General features: G+C 43.3%; 1 protein-coding gene and 1 long non-coding RNA gene across 2 annotated transcripts in view; one reads left to right on the top strand and one right to left on the bottom strand.

The window, feature by feature from the left end:
* Positions 1 to 468: 468 nt before the first annotated feature.
* On the bottom strand, positions 469 to 4,013 carry LOC120917807. The gene is made up of 2 exons (XR_005744234.1): positions 3,838 to 4,013; positions 469 to 670 (listed from the first exon to the last, which is right to left on the bottom strand). It is a non-coding gene; the product is annotated as an uncharacterized LOC120917807 (long non-coding RNA).
* Positions 3,594 to 15,927, top strand: part of MCUB (mitochondrial calcium uniporter dominant negative subunit beta) — a 135,646-nt gene continuing 123,312 nt past the window's right edge. The window contains exon 1 of the mRNA XM_040329348.1: positions 3,594 to 3,762. Coding sequence (XP_040185282.1) covers positions 3,709 to 3,762 — 54 coding nt within the window. The 5' untranslated portion in view covers positions 3,594 to 3,708. The remainder of the gene's footprint in view (positions 3,763 to 15,927) is intronic.

Genomic DNA, 15,927 nt, shown 5'->3' with positions numbered 1-15,927 from the left:
GGAGCTCTGTGTTTACACTCAGAGCTCCACTTCCCTGCTGTCACCGCTGATCGCGGGTACCTGGTCGGACATCGTGGCCGCCAAACACGCGCATCGGCTTCCTAGTGATGCGCCGGGCACAGTGTTTCCCCGCTGCGCGCCCCCAGTGGGGCGCACGGGGAATGTAAACAACAGGATGTCCACCCGGCACTTGAGAGCCGCGCTGTGGACCTCTTTCGTCTACAGCGTGGGTCTCAAGTGGTTAAACAATTGTGATAACAGAATTATATAATTTATAGACCAGCATTTGATCTGGTACACCCAATCTGACCAAAGGTCAATATCAAGCATTTAAAAATCTCAAAGAGAATATAAACAGTGTCATATAAAATGCTAATAAAGCATGGCTATCAAGATTAATGAGACTACATCCAGGAAGCATTGGAAATTGTGGACAGCAAAACTTTGGAAACTGACCCTACTGATTTTTTGTATCACTTTTATTGCTATCACAAGGGATGAACAACATCTCTTGTGATCGCATGGGCAGTGACAAGTTTTCTTTATTGAGACATTTTGGGTCTATTGGACCCCAGATCTTTCACAAGCCATCTGATAGAAACCGTAAGTTGTTTCCAGTTTCTTAGACCATAGAGATGATCAAGCCAGTCCATACCAGTCTCCTCGGGGCCTGGAAACAAAAAGGATACATTGTAATGAATGAATATTTGAAGGTACATTTGTAAAAAAAAAAAAATTTTTTAAAGTATCAGTATCAGCAAGTACTTGAAACAAGTATTGGTCATAGGGGTGTGCAGGGGGTGTGCCAGGTAATTAATACGTACAGTGCCCGATTCCCCCTACTGCCTATGCTTCCCCTGTATTAACCCCCCTTGTAGTGCTGCTAGCTTCCCTCCTCTGCTCTCCCCCCAGCTGCTGCGGGGGATGTTTCAGGATGGAGAGTGGGGGGAAAGGGCTAGTAAATATATGATTTACCAGTGACTTCCTTTTCTAAATGAACACACTCACTGTGTTCATAACTGAAGCACAGTAAACTGTTTACTATGCTTCAGTTTGTGAATGAAGAGGAAGCAGCTCAGGACAGAGTAATTTCTATTCATTCACTGTCCCGTGCACAGTGCTGGGACAAGGTCATCCAATGCCCAGGGCAAAGATACCAAACTGCACCCCCCCCCCCCTTTACCTTAGGTTAGCAGTGATGTCACTGTCAGTACACCTGTCAGCTTTGTAACAAAAGCATCTGCCACAGGGTTCCCCCATTTAATTAATCATAGTTGTATTTTAGTCGTCTCAATTGTTTTAGTTTTAGTCGTATTTTAGTCATTTGAATTGTTTTAGTCATAGTTTAGTCATTTGAATTGTTTTGGTTTTGGTCGTATTTTAGTCATCTGAATTGTTTTAGTTTTGGTCGTATTTAGTCATCTGAATTGTTTTAGTTTTGGTCGTATTTAGTCATCTGAATTCTTTTAGTTTTAGTCCTATTTTAGTCATCTGATTTGTTTTAGTTTTGGTCGTATTTAGTCATCTGAATTCTTTTAGGCCTCGTACAGACGAGAGGATATCCGCTGGAAACGGTCCGCCGGACCGTTTCCAGCGGATAAATCCTCTGGCGGATTTGGATCTGATGGCTGTACACACCATCAGATCGAAATCCCTGCGGAATACATCCGCGGTGACGTGGCCGCGCCGTCGCCGCGACGATGACGAGGCGACGTGCGCGACCCTGGAAGGTAAATACTTCCACGCATGCGTCGAATCATTACGACGCATGCGAGGGATGGGAGCGGACGGACTGATCCGGTGAGTCTGTACAGACGACCGGATCAGTCCGCTGGACTGGATTCCAGCGGATAGATTTCTTAGCATGCTAAGAAATTTTTATCCGCTGGGAATCCGTCGGCTGGATTTTTATCCACTGGGAAATGTCCGCTCGGACGTACACACGACCGGATCTATCTGCTGGAACTGATCCGTGGATAAATCCCAGCAGATAGATCCGGTCGTGTGTACGGGGCCTCAGTTTTGGTCCTATTTTAGTCATTTGAATTGTTTTAGTTTTGGTCGTATTTAGTCATCTGAATTGTTGTAGTTTTAGTCCTATTTTATTCATCTGAATTCTTTTAGTTTTAATCCTATTTTAGTCATCTGAATTGTTTTAGTTGTATTTTAGTCATCTGAATTGTTTTAGTTGTATTTTAGTCATCTGAATTGTTTTCGTTTTGGTCGTATTTAGTCATCTGAATTGTTTTAGTTGTATTTTAGTTGAGTAAATAGTGTTAATTTAGTCAACGAAACTATTTTCATCGAGTAAACTAACTATCACTGTTGTTCATATTTAAAAAATTACATTTTACAATCTTGATTGAAAGAAAGTGAAGAAAATGTCATAAGCACACCAAGGATTCCTTGAAAGGGATTTATTTTCGTGGTCACATGATAAACATTAGGGTTGTCCCGATACCGATACCAGTATCGGTATCGGGACCGATACAGAGTTTTTGCGGGAGTACTCGTACTCCCGCAAATACCCCCAATACTGAAATAGAATACTTGTTCCCCCCCCCCCCCCCGCAAACCCGTCGCCGCAAAGCCGCCGCCGCTAATCAGCGTGCGGGGAACATTACAGCTTTCGTTTGAATAGCTGTATCCCCACCGCGTATAGACACTCCCCCTTGCGCGGGATTGGACGGATGATCTGTCCAATCCCGAGCAAGGGGGAGTGTCTATACGCGGCGGGGATACAGCTATTCAAACGAAAGCTGTAATGTTCCCCGCACGCTGATTAACGGCGGCACCATCAAGGTATGTAGGACATGGCTGCATTATGTGGGGGACATGGCTGGAATATGGGGGGACATGGCTGGAATATGGGGGGGACATGGCTGGAATATGGGGGGGACATGGCTGGAATATGGGGGGGGGACATGGCTGCATTTGGGGACACATTTAAAAAAAGTATCGGTATTCGGTATCGGCGAGTACATAAAAAAAAGTATCGGTACTCGTACTCAGTCCTAAAAAAAATGGTATCGGGACAACCCTAATAAACATAAAGCCACATTTCGGAGCCAGGCAGGGCCCCTTTGTCAGGTAAGTCACATGCCTGACGAGGGGGGCCCTGCGTGGCCCCTAAAATTGCTGTATGTTTATCACGTGACCATGAAAATAAATCCCTTTTTGCGGAATCTTTTATGTACTGATGACATTTTCTTCACTTTGATCATCTGGTTTCCAGCCGATGGTCATCACAGCACCCAGCATTACTGAATAGACAGTTTCTATTGGGAATATTGCGCTTGGACTTGATTGAAAGAAGGGTGAAAAAAATGGTTTGGCTCATATGCAGCGCAAAATGATCAGCATTACAAAAATCCTGACTAATAAAAATGAAAATAATAATTATAATCTCTCTCTCCCTTTTCATGTCATTGTTATTGTGCTGAGAGAGAGAAATGACAAGCAGCCCCCAAACATCAGCTATAGGGATAAGCACGCGTCTGCTGCCCCTAGCGGCCGGTCGTTGCAGTGCAGCTGGATGTATCGGAGGGAGGTGAAAGGGAAGAAGGAGGAAGTGAAGCGCTTCACATGCACGGCGAGCTGTGAGCGAAGAGCTGCCAGCGGGGGGCGGGAGAAGCAGCCGTGAGCCGTGCTATGAGCAGCAGGGGATAGACAAGATCTCGGTGAAGGGCGGCCGTGTGTGTGAGAGAGATGTCTGTGCTCGCAGAGATGTGGAGGAGACTTCCTGGGGCTACTGCCTGTCAGGTAAGAGACTCCCTCACATTGTCTATGGGACTTCTCACGTGTTAGTGGAACTTTCTGTGCGCGCCAACTACCTACCGGTGTGGTGTCCTCATTGCTGGATCCATATCTGTCCTGTAATGTCCTCTGCCTGGTCCGTCCTACAATCTGTGTTGTTGTTTCCTCTCCCAGCCAGCCCCATCCCGTGACTCATTCAGCTCATTCCATGGAAGCTTGTGTGACACTCTTCTCCTCCTTCTATACTGACCTCCTCTCCTTCTATACTTACCTCCTCTCCTCCCTATACTGAGATACTGACCCCTCCTCCTTCTATACTGACCTCCTCTCCTATACTGACCTCCTCTCCTCCCTATACTGAGATACTGACCCCTCCTCCTTCTATACTGACCTCCTCTCCTATACTGACCTCCTCTCCTATACTGACCTCCTCTCCTCCCTATACTGACCTCCTCTCCTCCTTCGATACTGACCTCCTCTCCTCCCTCGATACTGACCTCCTCTCCTCCCTATACTGAGATACTGACCTCTCCTCCTTCTATACTGACCTCTCCTCCCTATACTGAGATACTGACCTCTCCTCCTTCTATACTGACCTCCTCTCCTCCCTATACTGACCTCTCCTCCCCATACTGAGATACTGACCTCCTCTCCTCCTTCGATACTGACCTCATCTCCTCCTTCTATACTGACCTCCTCTCCTCCCCATACTGAGATACTGACCTCCTCTCCTCCTTCTATACTGACCTCCTCTCCTCCCCATACTGAGATACTGACCTCCTCTCCTCCTTCTATACTGACCTACTCTCCTCCCTATACTGAGATACTGACCTCCTCTCCTCCTTCTATACTGACCTCCTCTCCTCCCCATACTGAGATACTGACCTCCTCTCCTCCTTCGATACTGACCTCATCTCCTCCTTCTATACTGACCTCCTCTCCTCCTTCTATACTGACCTCCTCTCCTCCCCATACTGAGATACTGACCTCCTCTCCTCCTTCTATACTGACCTCCTCTCCTCCCCATACTGAGATACTGACCTCCTCTCCTTCTATACTGACCTCCTCTCCTCCCTATACTGAGATACTGACCTCCTCTCCTCCTTCGATACTGACCTCCTCTCCTCCTTCTATACTGACCTTCTCTCCTCCTTCTATACTGAGATACTGACCTCCTCTCCTCCTTCTATACTGACCTCCTCTCCTCCCCATACTGAGATACTGACCTCCTCTCCTCCTTCTATACTGACCTCCTCTCCTCCCCATACTGAGATACTGACCTCCTCTCCTCCCTATACTGACCTCCTCTCCTCCTTCTATACTGACCTCCTCTCCTCCCTATACTGACCTCCTCTCCTCCTATACTGAGATACTGACCTCCTCTCCTCCTTCTATACTGACCTCCTCTCCTCCTTCTATACTGAGATACTGACCTCCTCTCCTCCTTCTATACTGACCTCCTCTCCTCCCCTCCCCATACTGAGATACTGACCTCCTCTCCTCCTTCTATACTGACCTCCTCTCCTCCTTCTATACTGACCTCCTCTCCTCCCCATACTGAGATACTGACCTCCTCTCCTCCTTCTATACTGACCTCCTCTCCTCCCCATACTGAGATACTGACCTCCTCTCCTCCCTATACTGACCTCCTCTCCTCCCTATACTGACCTCCTCTCCTCCCTATACTGAGATACTGACCTCCTCTCCTCCTTCTATACTGACCTCCTCTCCTCCCTATACTAAGATACTGACCTCCTCTCCTTCTATACTGACCTCCTCTCCTCCCTATACTGAGATACTGACCTCCTCTCCTCCCTATACTGACCTCCCCTCCTTCTATACTGACCTCCCCTCCTTCTATACTGACCTCCTCTCCTCCCTATACTGAGCTCCTCCCCTTCTATACCGACCTCCCCTCCTTCTATACTGAGCTCCTCTCCTCCCTATACTGAGCTCCTCCCCTCCTTCTATACCGACCTCCCCTCCTTCTATACTGAGCTCCTCTCCTCATCCCATCCCTCTATGCTCTCTGGGGCATAATCAGTCCTGTATTGGGCCAGGCTGTCAGCAGTCATAATGTATATGTTTGGTGATATCAATAAGCCGGGGCTTGTGGCCCATGAAAATCCCAAATCTGTGTGCTACAAAGTATCCCTTCATACAGAGGTGACAGGAATAGTGTATCCAATGTTGCCAGGAATCCCAGTGTAAATATTACTGACTTATTGTCCAAACAATAAAGTCTATAATTCTTAGCGAGATCCTTTATTACAAGTACTGACCATTTACATTTCCAACGCCGGCTACTTTATTATATACACCTGTTCAATTGCTTGGTAACACAAACTGCTAATCGGCCAAATACACGGCAGCAACTCAATGCATTTAGGCATCTAGACGTGGTAAAGACAACTTGCTGAAGTTCAAACCAAGCATCAGAATGGTTAAGTAAGGGGACTTAAGTGACTTTGAACGTGGCATAGTTGTTGGTGCCATACAGGCTGGTCTGAGTATTTCAAAAAATGCTGATCTATTGGGATTTTTACACACAAGCATCTCTAGGGATTACAGAGAATGGTCCGAAAAAGAGAAACTATCCAGCGAGCGGCAGTTGTGTGGATAAAAATGCCTCGTTGAAATCGGAGGAGAATGGGCAGGCTGCACGATTCTGGCTAAAATGAGAATCCCGATTCTTTTGCTTAGAAGATCACGATTCTCGCGGCTTATCACCTTTCACATTAAAACAAAAAAAAATTGGACTACCTTTACTGTTTTTTTTTTTTTTTCATTGAAGTGTATTCTTTCCCCAAAAAAATGCGTTTGAAAGACCGCTGGGCAAATACAGTGTGACATAAAATTTTGCAGCATTTGCCATTTTATTGCCTAGACTCGAGTCTCTGATAAAATATATATAATGTTTGGGGCGTTTTTTTCTAGCAAAAATATTGATTTTTAACTTAAGAAACAAGTGTCAGAAAAAGATTTGGACTTTAAGTGGTTAAACTTCCTGCAGAAGTTTTATGTAAGAAGGAAGCAAGTTACAATGTTTCATGTTGTTACAGACTTGGCAGACTGCCCAGATGTTTTCTTTACACACAGAAGTTTATCCCTTTGATCTAAGAAGGAAGTGTCAGTTACAATGTTTCCTGTTAAGAACTTGGCAGACTGCCGATATTTTCTTTGGACAGCTGATAAGTCTCTCCACTTATATGAAAGAATCTGCAAACTCTGCATTGGAGATTGTCAGGGGGGTTGAATCGAGATCGCGATTTTTTAACTATTAATTGTGCAGCTCTAATGGGCAGACGTGCTTCGAGATGATAGAAAGCAACAGTAACTCAAATACCACTCGTTACAACCAACCAGGGCCGGTGTTCTAGCGAGCTGGTTCCTACCATCGATATGGTTCCCTCCAGAGTGCGCAGCCGCAATCCGAGCCGACGGAAAACTCAGAGCGGGATCAGCTGTAGATGCGCTCTCTCCCGATGGCTGATTATACACTCTATACACGCCGCTCTACACAGCAAGGGGTGGAGGTGATACTGAGCAGCCTTTTTTGGGGAATTTTTTTTCTCAAAAAAATAATGTCTCACATCTGCCCCTTGCTGTATAGAGCGGCGTGGATAACCAATCAAATAAGCACTGCTCAATATCACATCCGCCCCGTGTACTATAGAGCGCCGTGTATAAGCAGGTATCAGGCAGCGGAAGCGACCTCGTCTAAGCTGCCAATCAGCTGTTGAGGCTCAGATTTCCGTGGCCTCCTACTGGACCTGCACAGTCGAGGCAGGAACCATATCGATGGAGGAACCAGCTCGACAAGACACTGGCCCAAGAATGAAATGCTGCCCCCCCCAAAAAAAAAAAATCACGCCCAGCAAAAGGCCCCCACATTCATTATTTTATGATAAATGAAATAAAATTGATCAGAAAATCAGATCAATGTACACGCATTGTGATTTATTTTATAACTAAAAATATGTAGCAGAATACTTATTGGCCTAAACGGATGAAGAACATTTTTTTGTGATGTTAATTATAAGAAAAAAGTAAAAAATAATTTTTTTGTTTTCAACATTTTCCTTTTTTTTTTGTTTGTTTATAGCACAAAAAAATAAACATTGCAAAGGTTATCAAACACCAACAAAAGACATCTCCTATTTGTGGGAAAAAAATACATCAATATTGTGTGGGTACAATGTCGCATGACCGCGCACTTGTCAGTTAAAGTAACAGTGTCATATTGCAAAAAATGGCCTGGTCATTAAGCAGGCATATCTTCCAGGGCTAAAGTGGTTAATCAGGGCTGGGCAAGGCACGTCCCTCTCATGCCCTCATGTCTCATACAACTTGTGATGTGTGTACCGTACTTGCAGTACTCGGGTTCTGCTGCTATGAGGAACTCACTGGTGGCAGAATGGACAGGGTGAGGGTCAATTATGCTGCATAACATTTATCTCTCATATTTAAATAAAAATGGGTATATATTGTGCATATTTCTTCCAAAAAAATGTGTTTGAAAAACCTCTGCACAAATACAGTATGACTTAAAGCGGAGGTTTACCCAAAAGTGAACCTCCTCTTTTCGGAACCCTCCCCCCGCCGGTGTCACATTTGACACCTTTCAGGGGGGGGGGTGCAGATACCTGTATAAAACAGGTATTTGCACTACTTCCTGGTATAGACTCCCGCGGGAGTCCGGCCCCTCCGCGAACCACCGCTTTAATAAATAAAACGATTGCCATTTTATTCCCTAGGGTCTCTGCTATAAAAAAAAAAAAATATGTGTATATGTATATATACAGAAACCAAATGTAAAACACAACACATATATGTAATTGTGTTTTGTTGTGGGGGGTTTATTATTGAGGGAGGGAACTATGGTTGAAAGGGGGGTGTATTGTCGCTGGCTGCAGGGGATTTATTTTACAGCCTATTAACAAATTCTATACAAATTACTTCGCACTGTAAAATGTTAGTTGATTCTGTATTCTCTAAAAGGGGTGCCACTGAGATGTGGGTAGAGGGAGGAATCGAGGGAAGCTGTTTGGGGGTGGAGACAAGGGGGGACTTTAAAAGGGGAGTTCCTGCGCCATATATTCTGAGAAAAAAAATCCCTGGATGGTGGTATGGGTGCATATGTTGGATTTTACCTTATACTGTTTAATATCAAAACTCTCCCTTGGGAGCATGCGCGTTATGTAAGTTTTGATGTGTGTTGTTTTTTTTTGGTTTTTTTTTAAAGCCATGTGGTGTGAATTTTTTTTACTATATAGTAAAGCCAGCCATACGTGGATCTAAACTTGTCCAGTTCAGCAGGGACTGACCGAGATTCGATCCATTTATGGGCAGGCTGATTGTACCCAAGTCGAACCATCAACATCAGCATTGTGTTCTGCCCGCTGGGAGAACACAATAGTGTTTTTTATGTAATGTATGTACAGCGATCGTTTAATAGGTTTTCCTCCTCAATATATATTTACCCATTCACACATTTCTGCAAGTGTGAGTGTCTGTCCTATGTGTGAATATCTCCGGGGTTGTTGGGTTGTATTGTGTCACATCTGAGTTCACGATCTGTGCTGCCAATACTTGGTTCATATTTATTTAGAAGGTGAGGTGCATGCTTTTATGTACATGAATTCATTACAATCCAGACCACAAAGGGAGGGCTGAAACGCTAGCAGTTTGTTGAGGCTGAATGGATGGATTAGTATGCAAAGGAGTCCTTTCAAGACCTTGCGAACAAAGACAGACAGAAGTAAAGAGAAAATGTAACAATTCACAAGGAAGTAATAATATACATGTAGGACCTTTGTATCTCCTAACTAAACCAAATGTATGAATATTTTTTAATAACTTCTAGAGTGTGCTCATATGTATGTGAAGATCGAGTGGGGAATAATTAACTAGTGTGTATATTGGCTCTTAGACTCTGTAAAGTTGACTTCTGTATAGATTTCAGAAACAAACCGCCAAGATCGGACTTTCTAAGCAAGTCTTTAGGTACAGCTTTTGATATAAAGAAAACCTGTAAGATAAAATCAATCTCCATCCGGCCCTGTAGAGCAGAATATAGAAAAATTGGGTCCAAGGTCCCCGAACCAGAGAACCAAGGGGGGAGGGAGCCAATTAGGACTATTACGGCACTGGTACAGAGGTAAAGAGTGAGAGTAAGTATTTAAAACAGAAAAAAATCTTTATTCAAAACATAGGCAAGAGAAATTACAAAAATTAAAATAGTGATAACCATCTACAACACCAAAATAGAGGTCCCCGGGGGGAAACAGCACAATGGGTTAAGGGTTATGACAGTCTTAACTAGTTTTGCGGTGTATACCGCTTCATCAGGAGCAAATCTAAAAATTATTAAACAATAAATCAATAATTAAATTGGAAAAACACGACAACAATATATAGATATAAACAGGGAAACAGACATAGAGCAGACATTTATTTTTATTTATTTTTTTCATCTACTTTGCCCCCTCTGCCACAAGGGTCTGCCAGCAGAGCCCCGGCATATACCTGGGTATATAGGCTCATTTGTACAGCCTTTTGGGAAGGCAAGCTAAAGCTGGTCATACATTATGCAATTTTCTTTCCTTCAGCCACGAATTGAAGGAAAGAAAATCGCTTGATACCCCCATGAGGAAGTGTTGATAGGGAAATTCCTCCCAGTGCACTATTTTATTCTGAGAGCCAGAGGTTTTCTTGCCATCATGATACCATGTTCACTGCTGCAACTATAGCCAGCGACAGGCTATCGATCTACTTCAGTACAAGCAACCTGCCCATAGATGGAGTGAAATTTGACGAATTTCAATCCGTCTGTGGGTCAGCTTTAAATAGATTCCCTTAGCCCTTGTTTCCAATACCCTAGTAAGTCAAAACTTGCATAGAAATCCCTTCTATACAATGGCAAACTGACCCATAATATCTTCAAAAGAGTACCTGTCACCTGTCCAATGCTATCACTTAGTTTTTTCGTGATGGCAATCAAGTGAAAAAAATAAATAAAATGCATTTAAAAAAGATTGCCGAAACCCACGTTTCCCTGCACACATGCGCAAATGTAAAACGCACGCCCAGGGTGCGCATGCATATGTAAACCTCAGTCGCACCACACATGTGATCCATCACCGCAAACGTCGGACTGAGATCAATAATTCTAGCGCAAGAGCTCCTGTTTAACTCAAAACTGATGAGCTATAAAAGCATTTAAAGCGGCACCTATGGAGATTTTTGTGTACTGAATTATTTTGCGATATTACCGGCACACACAGTTTTAAAGACTTGAGATATTTGGTATTTTTTTTACTCAGGGCAACCTTATTGTGTATAGTTTCACAAAAGGGTAGTATATTGTGGGTGTGCTTGCACTAAACTTAATTTTAATATATTTTTTCAGAAAATTTGCATTTAATTATGTGAAAAGTTGCAACTATCATCTTTCTATTTTACAGGCCCTTTGCTTTCAGTAAGTAAATAATTTTTGGGGGTTTAAATCATTTTATTGCCAAAAATTAAGATTTTTACACGTGCAAAAAAAAGCAAAATTTTGCCCTATAGCCAAATTGCTTAACCACTACCCGACGGCCGTACGACTTTATACGGCCGCGGGGTGGTTCTGAATCTCTAACAGTCCCTAAAAAGACGGCCTGCGCGCGCATCCAGCAGCGCGCGCCGCATCGCTGAGATGCCGATGCGAGTGCCTGGCGGCCGCGATATCCGCCAGGGACTCGGGATCGGCGGCTACAGGGACAAGACGTGGATCTCTGTGTGTAAACACAGAGATCCACGTCCTGTCAGGGGAGAGAGGAGACCGATCTGTGTCCCTTGTACATAGGGACATAGATCGGTCACCCCCCCTCCACCTACAGTTAGAACACAATTTAGGGTACACATTTAACCCCTTCCTCACCCCCTAGTGTTAACCCCTTCAATGCCGGTCACATTTATACAGTAATTAGTGCATATTTATAGCACTGATTGCTGTATAAATGTGAATGGCGCCAAAAATGTGTCAAAAGTGTCCGATGTGTCTGCCATAATGTCGCAGTCGCAAAAAAAATGCTGATCGCCGTCATTAGTAGTAAAAAAAATAATAAAAAATAATAATAATTCTGTCCCCTATTTTGTAAGCGCAATAACTTTTGCGCAAACCAGACGCTTCTTGCCATTTTTTTTTATTTTTTTTCCCCTAAAAATATGTAGAAGAATACGTATCGCCTAGACTGAGAAAAATTGGGCAATTTATTACAGCAACAAGTAACAAATATTGTTTTTTTTTTCAAAATTGTCGCTCTATTTTGGTTTATAGCGCAAAAAATAAAAACCGCAGAGGCGATCAAATACCACCAAAAGAAAGCTCTATTTGTGGGGAAAAAAGGACGTCAATTTTGTTTGGGAGCCACGTCGCACAACCGCGCAATTGTCAGTTAAAGTGACGCAGTGCCACAAGCTGAAATTTCACCTGGTCAGGAAGGGGTATATGTGCCCAGTAAGGAAGTGGTTAAACATAACTGCTGGAGACAGTCATGTGTTTATGTTCAGGTGAATAGGGAAGAAGGGCGACACATGCAGACATTCAGGTACTGGCTTTTCACAAGAAAAACCATAGCAAACCAGGAAGATTTTCTTGCCTGTCTGGTTATTTTTTCCTAACATCTCTTGTCAGCAATCAGTACAGGCTACGTAGGATCTTAATTCTGTGGTAGCTTTAAAGTGGTTATAAACTCTTACACACCACTTTTACCTACAGGTAAGCCTATATCAAGGATTGCCTGTATGTTCTGGAAATATCTGCACGGTTTAGGAGATATTTACCATATACGTGTGCGCTGACGTCATCGACACATGTACACTAAAGTAAGGGCAGGATTGTGCCGATTCTATAGGGCCCATACCGTGACCATCGGCTCCCACACCTCTGGCCAGTTACAAGGAGTAAGAGGGGGAAGGAAGAGAAGTGAAGATGGACCTAGACACCAGCAGGGACATCGCGGGCTTCATTTGCAGGCAAGAACAACATAATGGGCTAGTATGCGATGCATACTAGCCCATTATGCTTTTACTTTGCAGGGGGAAAAAAGAGGAAGTAAAACTCATTAGGGTTTACTTCCTCTTTAAAAACTGCTTCAATGCCACTCGAGCTTAACCTGTACTGTAGGCTGTCTGCACACATCTTTTGCTGACTTCAAGAGCCCAGAAGCTATTATGAAAATGCCATCTTTAGCTGGATACTGGTGCTCTACCTTGCTGTCTGCTATCTTACTCCCAAACAGTGATGGGTGGCCTCAGTGACCAGTAGTGAGATGTAAATGGGACAAAGTGCTTAGGTTTGCGCAAGCACCTATAAGTTATTTCTATAAAAGTCCAGCTGAGTTTACATTAGGAAAACAATCAATGCAAGTTTAATTTAATGTGAATCCATGCTGAACAAAATAAATACATTAACAATAGCTGTACATGGCACAGTTTCAGCCAATTCCTGGGAAATCATGTGAAATGTTAGCTGTGGTTAGCCCTGTCAGCACCACCCAGCTTAAAAACCCACCAAGCCACTTGGAAAATTACAGTCTGAACAATGACTTCTTCCTTTCAGATGCAGTAACTGTGTGGGTATTCAGGTAGACAAGGGTGCTGCCACTTTCTGGATACCTTTTTACCCAGTAGCAGATATTCCTCCAAGCACACTATTTGGCAATATCGAAGGAGAGATTGCTAAATCATGTGTATGGATAAGGTTGCTAGAGGGTATCAAAAGCCAAACTGTGGCAGGCCCTCAAAATCCCTGTGTAGATACTGACACTCATAAGGATGGTGTTTCCATTATCAAGCACCCTTTCCACCCACTGTTCTCAGTGCTATTTCCCTAATGTACCAAGAATTGTATTGTAGGATGTTGGCTGGCCTATTCTCCCCAAACTCAGAAAGCATAGAGAGTTCTGGGGGCTCTGGCAGTGCACAGGGGAGACAGACTTGTCTCACTGTGGGTATGGTATGAATTTGTATATAGACTTCTACCCCTAGCAGCTGTAGTTCAAACTTCCCTATCAAATAATTATCATTTAACCACCAGTCAACGGTTGACTCTCTTGTAGAAGCAATCGTAGCAGCTAACTAGTCACTGGATTACTTTTAACCTCACTGGCGCACAGTACCGGACCTTCGGAGCCCGTGATGAAAAGCGAGAGTGACGTCATTGCGCCCCGGCCACTCATGTAGCCAGGGGCCGCAAACCTAGAAGAAAGATGGGTTGGCTGAGATGGCTGACATCTTCCCCCATCGCAGCGCAGCAGGGCTTTGCTCTCAGGTAAGTATATCAAATGTGTACTAGCACATTATGACGTTGCCTTGCCACTTTAAATAGTGGATGTGTATGGATTATTTTTGGAGACATGGATATTGTATACTGTCAATTTAAACTTTTTGGTGTATGCCATGTGTTACTGATTTTAAGGATCTTGTATTTAACCTCACTTTACCATATATATATATATATATATATATATATATATATATATATATATATAATATTGTTATTAAAGTCAAAGATCATATGTTCAGTGCCTGCAAAAGAACAATCCAGATGACTTGAAGAAAAATAGAAGTTGTACCATAGCCACATACAAAGGCCATTGCTCTTACTGCACAGATATAAAATATTTAAAATCAAATCCAAGTGGTTTTGGATGGCCTCAGGATGAATTTGCTCCTCACACATGACCCAAATATCAGATGATTCAATTGCTGGATCAATAGGCATTGTATGGGGTATCAGTGATGTCAAAATAGGGACGCTGAAAAGAACACATATTTTGTTATCTTCTTTTTGAATGCACAAAACAAATGTGTACGCAGTGGATTTAAAGATAAGGAATGACTGAACTGATCTATTTCTCTATGGTTTTCACCTTTTATCAGACTACAGGAAATAAAACAAGCCAGATTCTGAGAATGTTCCATTTGTGGTGTTAATTTGTTGGCAGTATTTGCTGATCCTTTTCATTAGGTATAATAAACCTTGACTTTGACAGTTAAAATAGCTTCTCAACATGCTGAGTATATACATTTTCTGCCAGGGAATATTCTGTACTGTATATTGCTATTAGTATTCAGTATTCTTGGTCTCACCCCCTTCCAACTTCACTCAGTTGGATTACTAAAACAATAGAGCTAGTTGACAGGAAGGCTTGTTGGCGAATAATAGGGGTCCACTGGGAAATGTAATCTACATTTGCAAGATTTCCCCAGCTCCGAGCCTGCTAGATACCACAATATAAAGTACTTTAGAACTTTATTTCTAAAATATTTACTGTGATCTGTATTATTTCTACTATACTTAAAACTCCAGCATAAGTAGATATTGTCTAAATACAAAAAGCGTGGGTATTATTCCTTGAATCTTGGTGTGCTTTGTGTATTTCTTCCAGATCTGTGTCGTTATCCATTGTAAAATGTTACCTCTGTGTACGAGTTTCCTGTAAAAAACAAAAGTCACTGCTGCTAGCTATCCTTGTGCAGGATAACTGGTCTTCTGCCTGCCCCCTCCTGTAGTGTTATGCTGGTAGCCTGTAGTGGTAGGACTGGCTAAGCCACTCCCACAACTCTGCTCAGGTTAGGTGCAGCATAGTGATGATGTCACCCTTGCTTCTACAGGGTAATAACGGTTTGCAAAGACATTTATTGCACACAAAGTTTATTTATATTATATGTGATTTTACACAGCCGTCATGTGATCAGGAGGGCCAATCACAGAGCCCTCCTGATCGTGATTGCGCCGCTGTGCGGGCACGAGCACGACCCCCCCCCACCCCCTTTCTGGGGGGACGTTCCTGAATATCCACTCAGGAGGAAGCACCCACCCGGCCGTATATGTGCGGTGGCCGGGTGGGAGGTGGTTAGAGATGCAAGGGAGGGGGGGCAGCTCCTTAACCAGCTGTTGCCTGGTTGTTAAGGACACTGTTGGGTGCTAGGATGACAGTACCACAAGTTTTCACTACTAAAATACTGCATCACTTCAAGAAATGGCACATTCAGTATTATAGTAGCTTTAGTAAATTGCAAAAAACATTTTTTTTAAACGCGTTATTTTACTGCTGCTCTTTAAGCGGTAGGTAACATTTTGTGAATGGAGCCCAAAGTCACTGTCAGTGGGATAGGTGG

This window comes from Rana temporaria, chromosome 1, assembly GCF_905171775.1.
Source record: "Rana temporaria chromosome 1, aRanTem1.1, whole genome shotgun sequence".
NCBI classification, from domain to species: domain Eukaryota; kingdom Metazoa; phylum Chordata; class Amphibia; order Anura; family Ranidae; genus Rana; species Rana temporaria.
The sequence above is the reverse complement of the archived record's forward strand: the minus strand, read 5'-3'. Positions and strand labels throughout refer to the sequence as shown.